This window comes from Phyllobates terribilis, unplaced genomic scaffold, assembly GCF_046119375.1.
Source record: "Phyllobates terribilis strain yellow unplaced genomic scaffold, ASM4611937v1 Scaffold_12__6_contigs__length_324123572, whole genome shotgun sequence".
Classification (NCBI taxonomy): domain Eukaryota; kingdom Metazoa; phylum Chordata; class Amphibia; order Anura; family Dendrobatidae; genus Phyllobates; species Phyllobates terribilis.
In genome coordinates, this window is record NW_027362772.1 from 46,707,950 (window position 1) to 46,719,613 (window position 11,664).

At 39.8% G+C, this 11,664-nt stretch overlaps 1 protein-coding gene across 1 annotated transcript; it reads right to left on the reverse strand.

The window, feature by feature from the left end:
• Positions 1-5,515: 5,515 nt before the first annotated feature.
• Positions 5,516-6,959, reverse strand: LOC141173036 (chemerin-like receptor 1). Its single transcript, XM_073657669.1, has one exon. It carries the CDS (start codon positions 6,957-6,959, stop codon positions 5,955-5,957), a length of 1,005 nt encoding a protein of 334 aa, XP_073513770.1. The 3' UTR covers positions 5,516-5,954.
• Positions 6,960-11,664: the final 4,705 nt, after the last annotated feature.

The window sequence follows — 11,664 nt, forward strand, 5'->3', positions numbered from 1 at the left end:
TTCTCTAATTTGTGTAATTAACAGCACCTGTAACTTACCTGTGGCACCTAACAGGTGTTGGCAATAACTAAATCACACTTGCAGCCAGTTAACATGGATTAAAGTTGACTCAACCTCTGTCCTGTGTCCTTGTGTGTACCACATTGAGCATGGAGGAAAGAAAGAAGATCAAAGAACTGTCTGAGGACTTGAGAAACCAAATTGTGAGGAAGCATGAGCAATCTCAAGGCTACAAGTCCATCTCCAAAGACCTGAATGCTCCTGTGTCTTCCGTGCACAGTGTCATCAAGAAGTTTAAAGCCCATTACACTGTGGCTAACCTCCCTAGATGTGGACGGAAAAGAAAAATTGACAAGAGATTTCAACGCAAGATTGTGTGGATGGTGGATAAAGAACCTTGACTAACATCCAAACAAGTTCAAGCTGCCCTGCAGTCTGAGGGTACAACAGTGTCAACCCGTACTATCCGTCGGCATCTGAATGAAAAGGGACTGTATAGTAGGATACCCAGGAAGACCCCACTTCTTTCCCAGAGACATAAAAAAGCCAGGCTGGAGTTTGCCAAAACTTACCTGAGAAAGTCTAAAATGTTTTGGAAGAATGTTCTCTGGTCAGATGAGACAAAAGTAGAGCTTTTTGGGAAAAAAGCATCAACATAGAGTGTACAGGAAAAAAAAGAGGCATTCAAAGAAAAGAACACGGTCCCTACAGTCAAGCATGGCGGAGGTTCCCTGATGTTTTGGGGTTGCTTTGCTGCCTCTGGCACTGGACTGCTTGACCGTGTGCATGGCATTATGAAGTCTGAAGACTACCAACAAAGTTTGCAGCATAATGTAGGGCCCAGTGTGAGAAAGCTGAGTCTCCCTCAGAGGTCATAGGTCTTCCAGCAGGACAATGACCCAAAACACACTTCCAAAAGCACTATAAAATGGTTTGAGAGAAAGCACTGGAGACTTCTAAGGTAGCCAGCAATGAGTTCAGACCTGAATCCCATAGAACACCTGTGGAGAAATCTCAAAATGGCAGTTTGGAGAAGACACACTTCAAACATCAGGGACCTGGAGCAGTTTGCCCAAGAAGAATGGTCTACAATTCCAGCAGAGCATTGCAAGAAACTTATTGATGGTTACCGGAAGCGGTTGTTCGCACTTATTTTGGCTAAAGGTTGTGCAACCAAGTATTAGGTTGAGGGTGCCAATACTTTTGTCTGGCCCATTTTTGGAGTTTTGTGTGAAATGATCAATGATTTGATTTTTGCTTCATTCTCTTTTGCATTTTTTCCTTGCAAGCAAATTAAATGAAGATAATAATACCAAAGAATTTGTGATTGCTATCATTTTCAGGAAGAAACTGAGTATTATCTGACAGAATTGCAGATGTGCCAATACTTTTGGCCACCACTGTAATGCCCCATGCAGGATGTCATCACCCCGCCCCCCATATATAATACCCCATGCCTCCATACATATAAAAAAAAAAATCAAATACTCACCTCACTTCTCTTCACCTGCTGCGGCTGCTCTGGACTCCTCAGCATCCCCGGCATCTTCCCGCTCTGCGCTGTGATGACTCAGGAGAGAGCACGGTGGAAAGACGTCACCCCACCCTCTGACCTGAGATGTCACAGTACAGCATCCGCGAAAGAGACTGGAGCTGCTGCGGAGGAACGGGGAGAGGTAAGTATTGTGCCGCCAGCTTCTGGGGCCCTGAGCAAGCTGGGGGGGGGCGCTGGCACCACACTGCACCGCTCACAAGTCTCATAGCATGCTGGGGTGCCCGACGGTGAGTGGGCCCCCTGCCTGCTCAGGGCCCCGGCACTTGCCCGGGTGCTGACGCCAGGCCTGCTCCCAGGTTCTTTTGTACACTGAATCCAAACCTTTTGTCTATTATCCAGCAGATAACCTGTTTTCATTAGCTTTTCGCAGCAAGAGGATATAACTGAACAGGGGTTATGTGGAGTGTTGATAGTGCTAGCTCTTTTTTCCCTCAGGCTATGATGAAGTCATGCTTCAATTCCCAATATGAGGGTGACACGTCCCTTATTAAGAGACAGCTTTTGGATTTTGGTCCCGTTTTTCTACTACATCTATGACAATGTATATAACATACAACCACTGCAGTCACTCACTAAGCAATACTCGCTTAGCAGTATTGCATTTGTAAATATTGTAGACTTTAATTTTTTGAAGTATAACCTGACTAGGCTCCACTTTTTGGCAAGTTTTTTAAGGTTTAAGCAAAATAATGTGATCGTATCTGAGGAAGGACTGGGTCATTGAGGGGGTTGGTTTGGTGAAATCCATTTCCCTGTATAATGTCAAAGTACTTTGCTTAGATACTGTGGGCAAAAAAACCTGGTAAATTTCTTTTTTACTTTGTGAAGCAAATAGTTTATACAACCGAAACCCTTTAAGATCATTGGGGCACTGCTGCAGCTAGTAATGGCGTCACATCTGTCAAAAAATATTTTATCATTAATAACTTAAACAAGCTGTTCTACTTTAACCCATTTCCCATCTTGGATGTATTAGTACGTTCAAGGTGGTATCCCTGTACTCCATGCAGACTCTGGCCCTGAGCCTGCATGTTACCAGGCATATGACAGCTGATCTCATTATCTATTATGTGCCCCTAACAGCCGCGGATGCAATGGCGATTCACCCACGGCTGTTAACATGTTAAATGCTACTGTCAATCTCTGACAGCAGGATTTAACATGGCCACGGCGGAAGGCTATCACTAATCCCGCCCATGTCACATGACCACTGGTCACCAATGGGTTGGCATGACAACCCGGGGTCTGCAGGAGACCCCTGCAGTTGTCATTGCCGGGAGGCTATGAGCGCTGCCCAGTGGTCAGAGCTCATAGCTAGTGAGCATTTCTGCTACACACAGTTGATCTAATGATTGCCTGTGTGTAGTACTGGCGATCAGACAATTGCAGCTTCTAGTCTCGCATGGAGACTATTGAAGAAAGTAAAAAAAAGCGTTTTCAAAAATATTTAAAAAATTTTAAAAAACATAAAAGTATAAAAATATAAAAGTTCAAATCACCCACCTTTCGACCCATTCAAAATAAAACAATCAAAAGAAATCAGAAATACACATAGTTGGTATCGTCACGTTCAGAATCGCCCGTTCTATTAATATATTAAAAGGATCAATCCAATCGGTAAAAGGCATAATGAGAAAAAAAATCAAAAGCCAAAATTATATTTTCTTGGTTGCTGCAACATTGCAAGAAAATGCAATAAAAGGCAATCAAACGATCGTATCTACCCCAAAATCTTATCATTGTGCTCGTTGCACAAAAAATAAGCCATCATCTGGCCCCAGATCCCAGGAATTTTGCAAACTTTGGATTTTTTTTCCACCACTTAGATAAAAAAAAAACTACACATTGGTATATACGAACTAGAAATGACCTGGAGAATTATAATGTCAGGTCAGTTTTAACATTTAGTGAACATGGTAAAAAAAAAGTTGTAAAATTTCACTTTTTTTTACAATTTCACCGCACTTTGAATTTTTTTTCCTGTTTTCCAGTATAGTATATGGTAAAATTCAAAATTAAAATTCACGAAAAACAAGCCCTTATAAGGCCATATTTACCAAACAGTAAAAAGGTTATGGCCCTGGAAAGAAGGGGAGCAAAAAATGAAAATTCAAAGATGGAAAAACCCAAGGTCGGACAGGTTAATATATTACTGGCAAAGGAAACAAATTTTCTAACTTTTCAGTTTTCCATTATTATATTGAGTAATTTGCACTTTTCTGTAGATTTTATCTTCATTATTTTTTATTACTCTGGAATTATTGATGAATATTGCCAACACTGACGTAGACGGTAAGGCTAATGCACTCACTGTTTCCTTCCAATAATGTTTATTGAAACAATTTTTACATAAATAATTGAGGAGGTGAAGGGGAGAAGGTTAGTGAAAGGGAAAAAAGGGATTATTGAACTAAGTGGAAAGGATAAGGAAGGGGGTAAGGGAAGGAGAAGTCAATGGTGGGTACACAGGAACATTGTATAATAATACAGTAATATACATCAGCATCAATACAATAAAATACAATATAGGAAAGGCTATGTTGAGGTATTAATTTACCCAATAAAAATCAGAATGTAAAACTGAGGTACATAAAAAAATGTGAATACTCAAGGTTTAAGGAAAAGTAACAGACCAACATTCCCATTTTTTAGAGTATCTGATAAAACAATCATTAATGATGGCGAATCTTTGTTCAAAAACCTTATGAAGGGCAATTCTCTTCAGAATATCTGGGAATTCAGGTGTATCTGATTTTTTCCAATAAAATACTATTGCATTTTTAACTACTAGAAGGATGTGAATAAGAATAGATCTGTCTAGCAGTCTTATGTCTTACATTCCTATTGAAAGTAGGGCCAACTAAGGGGTAATTGTGATTGTACTGCCAGTTAACTTGTTTATAAGGTCAAACGTTTGAGTCCATAGGTGCTCAATTTTCAGAAAAAAAATATGTAAAAGCTTTCCACGGAGACTACAATTCCTCCAGCACAAATGATAGTTATTAGGATCCAGCTGGAAATTTGTTTATAAAATGATTTGTGGATAGATAAGGAAATATTAGATGCATATGAGTAGGTTAAGGCATTTTCCCAATGTTCTGGTTGGGGAGAAATTTTTAAATCTGCTTCCCATCTAGTCATGTAGGCATTTTTTACCAATTTGGTATCGTTATTAAACCAGTTGTATAAACTTTTTAAGCTCCAAAACAGTTTATGATTGATGTTACATATAGGATTTGTTGTTGCTTCAGAGATTGAGGAATTATTTTGAAGAAAGCTGTGGATATGATCTTTTAAGATCAAATAATGCAAATGTTGTCGTTAAGTTGAATTTGTTTTTTTAAGTCCTTAAATGGAATGAATTATCTTTTTTAATCCAAGTTCTGACCAAGAATGCACTCACTGTTTCAACCATAAAGCTAAGTTTTATTTATGGTATGTGTTTTGTATTGTGCTAAAATTATTATATTTGTTATGATACTATTTTGTGTAGAGTAATAATTATGTATAATGTATAGCACTATTATTTATGCATATAATATTAGAGCATTGTTTATGTGTATGTTATAGCAATACAATATTTGCATAGAGTATAGAAGTTATACCTGTGTTATTAGTAAAGCAGAACTATTTATGTGTGCAGAATGGTTGTACTTTTTATGTATAAAGTAAATAAAAATATTTAAATGAGTTGTCCCACGAACAAAGTATATTTGTAATAATAATAAGTTCGGCAATTGGAAGTTTTAAAACTTTTTTTAAAGCGCTGAAAAAATCTTATAAATCTGCCTTTGCTATGTATTGTCATATTTACTCAGCCTGACCATGCAAAGCTGCTCCAGTTCATGGTTATCACATACCACATTTCCTGGCCAGGAAGGAAGCCTAAGGGAGCATACAGATGACAGCAAGTGCTTGCAGCTGCTGCTTTCTGCGTAGACTTATTTCCCTGCCTGTTTTATCACAAGATCAAGTGTCTCTGTTACTTCTCCAGCCCTTTGAGTTCTTCATAAATCAAAGTGTGTCGGGTCAGAGCTTCTATGGCTGCTGAGCTTATATGTTACTGACTTGATTTATGATGAGCTCACAGGACTGGTGACATAGCAGAAACACTCACTCCTGTGATAAAACAGGCAGGGAAATGTGTTACCACAGAAAGGAGCAGGGAGTCATCTATGTTCTCTCTTAGGCTTTGTCCTCTGGCCAGGAGCTGTGATATGTGCCACTTTAAGTTATTTCTGATATTTTTATCCCACCGCTCATGTAAAAGTTATCTTATATATCATTTAGTTACAAAAACTGAAAAACCTAGCTACAATCTTGCCTTTTTTTCATAAAAACTAAAAAACTAATGAAGGAATTTTCTTCATATCTTTAAACAAACAGAACTTATAAAAGTTCATCCAGTGCTGTCTGCTTCAAAAACTACACATGAATTCACATCACCTGCTTCTACTCTTTTTTGCATCTTGGAATCTTCCTTCTCCTCATCCCCTATAAAGGCCTTATGAAACACAGCATGGAGAGAGACAAAGATTTTTTCCTTAAAATTTTGACCAAAAAGAATGTAAAGAATGGGATTTATGCAGCTATTGGCTATCATTAGGTTTTTTACTATTTGTTTTCTATTTGCATTCACTTTAGAAAACTGCGGAGGTCCATAATGTTGCAAAACAAAGAACAAATTATAAGGAAAGAAGCATAAAAAGAAAAGTATGATGATGGTAAGAAAAATTTTGAAAGGCCTTGAAGATTTTACGATTCCCCTTCTCTTGATTCGCACAGTAATAGCCACGTAACACAAGACGATGATGGTGAAAGGTAAAAAGAACAAAAAAGTGGGATTCACAATAGCCTTCCACTTGTAATTGTCTGGAAGACTGTAACGGCAACCTTTTTTATTTTGATCTTTTTCAATGTTTCGAATTAAAAGTTGCTGAACATTAAAAGGAATAGCAATGAACCAAAGTAATATGGCTATAATTACGGCCAATCTTGATCTCCGGTGATTTTGACACCATACTGGGAAATAGACACAAATGTAACGATCTACGCTGATGACCATGAGCTGGAAGACACTGACAGATAGGTTGAGATAATACACAAGCCAGAATAACTTGCACATGAAGTTCCCGAATAGCCAGTGATTGTCCAGAGCCAAATAAGTAATTCTTAGAGGCAGAAAAAATGTGAATGTGAAGTCAGTAATGGCCAAATTAAGAATCCACACCACGTTGACCGTTTTCTCCATCCTGAAGATACAGAACCAGATGACCACACCATTTCCAGTGATCCCCAATATATAAACCATTACATGGACCACGATCCTGAAGATTTGTAGGTCGGTGTACTTGATTGAGTTATCTTGGTCATTGTAACTGCCATTTATAAAGGAGTTATTCATGAGAAGAGTCTTCATATTCTTTAGAGTCAGATTTCAAATAAATCTCACTAACCTTACAAGAAAAAATAGATTGCGTTAAATTTATTGTATTTTCCAAGGAATCTCAAACAAATATGTCTTTAATTATATTTTGGAAATATCAAAAATTCAATACTGTATATCAATAAATGGCAAAACTGCTTCACAATTTTCTATCATCTGTGCATCTTTGTGTAAAGATGTTCTATCTAGAAAAAGGTGGCTTTTCTTTAGTAATGACAATTTGTGAACAAAGCAAACATTTGAGGAAATGGAGGAAATGGGGGGCGCCTGTGTTTTTAGTAAATCATGGAATTTTAATGAAACTTATGCTCGTGTCTATATATATATGTATATATATATAATAATTCATTTGTAATTATGCCTGAAGAAGGAGCCTCTGTGCTTTAAAAGATTGAATATACTGTATATATATATATAGTTTTTTCTGGTTAGCCAATAAAGGTATGATTCCAAGAAAACTTTTGTCATTTTTGGGCATAAAAGTATTTACATCTATATTTCTATATACAGTACAGACCAAAACTTTGGACACACCTTCTCATTTAAAGATTTTTCTGTATTTTCATGACTACGAAAATTGTACATTCACACTGAAGGCATCAAAACTATGAATTAACACATGTGGAATTATATACTTAACAAAAAAGTGTGAAACAACGTCTTATATTCTAGGTTCTTCAAAGTAGCCACCTTTTGCTTTGATGACTGCTTTGCACACTCTTGGCATTCTCTTGATGAGCTTCAAGAGATAGTCACCGGAAATGGTCTTCCAACAATCTTGAAGGAGTTCCCAGAGATGCTTAGCACTTGTTCGCCCTTTTACCTTCACTCTGTGGTCCAGCTCACCCCAAACCATCTCGATTGGGTTCAGGTCTGGTGACTGTGGAGGCCAGGTCATCTGGTGTAGCACCCCATCACTCTCCTTCTTGGTCAAATAGCCCTTACACAGCCTGGAGGTGTGTTTGGGGTCATTGTCCTGTTGAAAAATAAAATGATGGTCCAACTAAACGCAAACCGGATGGAATAGCATGCCGCTGCAAGATGCTGTGGTAGCCATGCTGGTTCAGTATGCCTTCAATTTTCAATAAATCCCCAACAGTGTCACCAGCAAAGCACCCCCACACCATCACACCTCCTCCATGCTTCACGGTGGGAACCAGGCATGTAGAGTCCATCCGTTCACCTTTTCTGCGTCGCACAAAGACACTGTGGTTGGAACCAAAGATCTCAAATTTGGACTCATCAGACCAAAGCACAGATTTCCACTGGTCTAATGTCCATTCCTTGTGTTCTTTAGCCCAAACAAGTCTCTTCCGCTTGTTGCCTGTCCTTAGCAGTGGTTTCCTAGCAGCTATTTTACCATGAAGGCCTGCTGCACAAAGTCTTCTCTTAACAGTTGTTGTAGAGATGTGTCTGCTGCTAGAACTCTGTGTGGCATTGACCTGGTCTCTAATCTGAGCTGCTGTTAACCTGCAATTTCTGAGGCTGGTGACTCGGATAAACTTATACTCAGAAGCAGAGGTGACTCTTGGTGTTCCTTTCCTGGGGCGGTCCTCATGTAAGCCAGTTTCTTTGTAGCACTTGATGGTTTTTGCAACTGCACTTGGGGACACTTTCAAAGTTTTCCCAATTTTTCGGACTCACTGACCTTCATTTCTTAAAGTAATGATGGCCACTCGTTTTTCTTTACTTAGCTGCTTTTTTCTTGCCATAATACAAATTCTAACAGTCTATTCAGTAGGACTATCAGCTGTGTATCCACCAGACTTCTGCACAACACAACTGATGGTCCCAACCCCATTTATAAGGCAAGAACTCCCACTTATTAAACCTGACAGGGCACACCAGTGAAGTGAAGACCATTTCCGGTGACTACCTCTTGAAGCTCATCAAGAGAATGGCAAGAGTGTGCAAAGCAGTCATCAAAGCAAAAGGTGGCTACTTTGAAGAACCTAGAATATAAGACATATTTTCAGTTGTTTCACACTTTTTTGTTAAGTATATAATTCCACGTGTGTTAATTCATAGTTTTGATGCCTTCAGTGTGAATGTACAATTTTCGTAGTCATGAAAATACAGAAAAATCTTTAAATGAGAAGGTGTGTCCAAACTTTTGGTCTGTACTGTATATATATCAATTATTTAGCGTAAACTTCTAAAAATGTAAACTGCATAACATACTGCTACCCAAATAATATTTAATTTTAAGATGAATTTGCAATATTCTGTTTTGTGGCATTATACAGTAAGAGAGATCGACATACCGTGGCTGTTTTCTTCTGTTGCAAGGTGATGTCTCCTCCGCCTTCTTCGGTCTGGATAATAAATGCTGAAATCACATATATACAAATAATACCGAAGAAAAAGCCTTTATATGTTTATTTTTTAATGAATGCTCATTACTTAGCAACTTTTTTTCCTAATGGCTTCTTTAGGTAGTGCAATAGTGACATCTCCTGGTATCTCAATATAAAAAAAATATTTGAATCAAGATTTCTTAATTTTCAGTAGCCTCATCATAGTCATAATATGTTCCTTAGTTGAATCAAGGGTAGTGGAGAACTTTGAAACAAATGTCTGGGAAATAGTTAACTAAGCAATGGAGTGTGGAAACTGGAGGGGGAAATTGCTAACACTGACTCCTGGGATATTGGGGTTTCTTCTAATCATTTAAAGCACAATCTTCATAGCACCAAAAGAGAGGGAGATAATGCACAGCCTTGTCCAATTTTAAGATGAAAAGTTGTAGACATTTCTCTAAAATCCTAGCAAAGGACTATGAGCAGAGAGAAATGTTGCATTATTGGATGAGTATGAGAAGTTGAAATTACTTAAAGGGGTTTCCACTACTTTAGCATTAATGACCTATCCTTAGTATAGGTCATCAATGTCTGATTGACCGTGGTCTGAAACCCAGCACCCCCGCCGATCAGCTGTTACCAGTGTCGGCAGTTGCAGCCGCCGGCCGGAAGTACTCACTTGCTTTGTACTTAAGTGCTTTGTGGAAGACTTCGGTATTATATAACACTCCAAAAAAGCATTGAAAAAAATTTCTGTATTCAATTATTTACCCATAGAGTATTACGTGCTCTGTGTGCGATAAAGATGGCAAAATCAGACGACACTTCCAATGGTGTGACCAGAGAAATGTTTGAGCCAGAGGAAGCTGGCACGACAATGGAGGTGGCAGGAGCCTGTCGTCTGGAACTGGCACTTTCTCGCAACCACTAAGGCCGAACCATAGCCTTCACTGCTGGGGTTCTTGCAGACTGCAAATGGGAGAGCCAGGATCCAGGAAATGGTGACCAGACTGCAGCATCTAGGCTGGTCAGAAGAGACAAGGAGGTGAGCCAGAACCAGGGCTGGGGAAAAGCTAGGGGGTCAGCTAGCCACAAGGTACTGACAGTTGGCATCCTGGGGGAAGGTCATTCTGTTCGACAGGCAGTGGAGAAGGGAGTCCATTGAAGACTTTGGGATGCGTCATCACATCTCGTTCAACCAGCTGTAACCAGGGCTGTAAAAGCTGACTGCTGAAACAAGGATCACATTCCTCAAAATGGAGGGGCAACGTCACTGGTATGCGGTGAGGGTGATCAGAGAAGGAAGGGAGCAGGATGAACACTTCTTGAGAAATGAATGGTCCTGGGAAAGGCTCGTCGAGGTGGCTCAAGATGGGGCTACCACCACCAAGAGATTGGACTGTCCTTGGGGTTCCCAACCTCCTATGCGGGAGCAGGCGATAATACAGGTGACACTGGGGACTGTCGCATGTTTCTAAATGTCGGGGGCTCCAGTACTACCTGAAGGTGGGTCACGTATAGCCCAGGCACCTGGGGATCTGGCTCAAGGAAGCAGGTGGAGGCAGTCATCCCTAGTCTCCTGAGGAAGGAGAAGAAGAAGTAGAGGATTAATGTATTACCCTCCTCATAATTTTTTCCTGGCTTTATACTTTGTGCAAAGAATTTATGAGTGTAGGAGTACAGCAACTACACTTTGAAAATATTTGAATGAGGCCCACCAGATGTTGCCTTCCAGGGGTCTATGGATGACTGGATGAGAAAATAACCTTGGCACTCAAAGTTCTCTGCTTATGAGAATTTATTACAGTCCAAAATAGCACACAGAAAATAAAACGTTTCGGTCTGTACGACCTTCCTCAGTTGACCGTGTATTCTCTGAGTAAGTATGGGGGAGGGTTAAGCTGAAGGGGTCCCTGAGGACTACCTGCTGCTGCTGGACACGTGTGGGATCAGGGGTGGCAACGCGGCATCCAAAGCTCATTGCTGTGGATGCCGCGTTGCCACCCCTGATCCCACACGTGTCCAGCAGCAGCAGGTAGTCCTCAGGGACCCCTTCAGCTTAACCCTCACCCATACTTACTCACAGAATACACGGTCAGCTGAGGAAGGTCGTACAGACCGAAATGTTTTGTTTTCTGTGTGCTATTTTGGACTGTAATAAATTCTCATAAGCAGAGAACTTTGAGTGCCAAGGTTATTTTCACATGTTACAGGGCACGGCCCCTTCTTGAGCACCACATTAGGGAGTGCAGCGATTATATAGATATATGGATGACTGGATGACCCTCTTTATAATTTTTGCCTGGCTTTGTATTTTATGCAAAGCCCTTATAAGTGTATAAGTACATGAACTACACTCTCAA

Excerpts from the sequence above, each read along its gene's own strand:
- LOC141173036 (XM_073657669.1), bottom strand. The coding sequence starts at position 6,959 with ATGAATAACTCCTTTATAAATGGCAGTTACAATGACCAAGATAACTCA.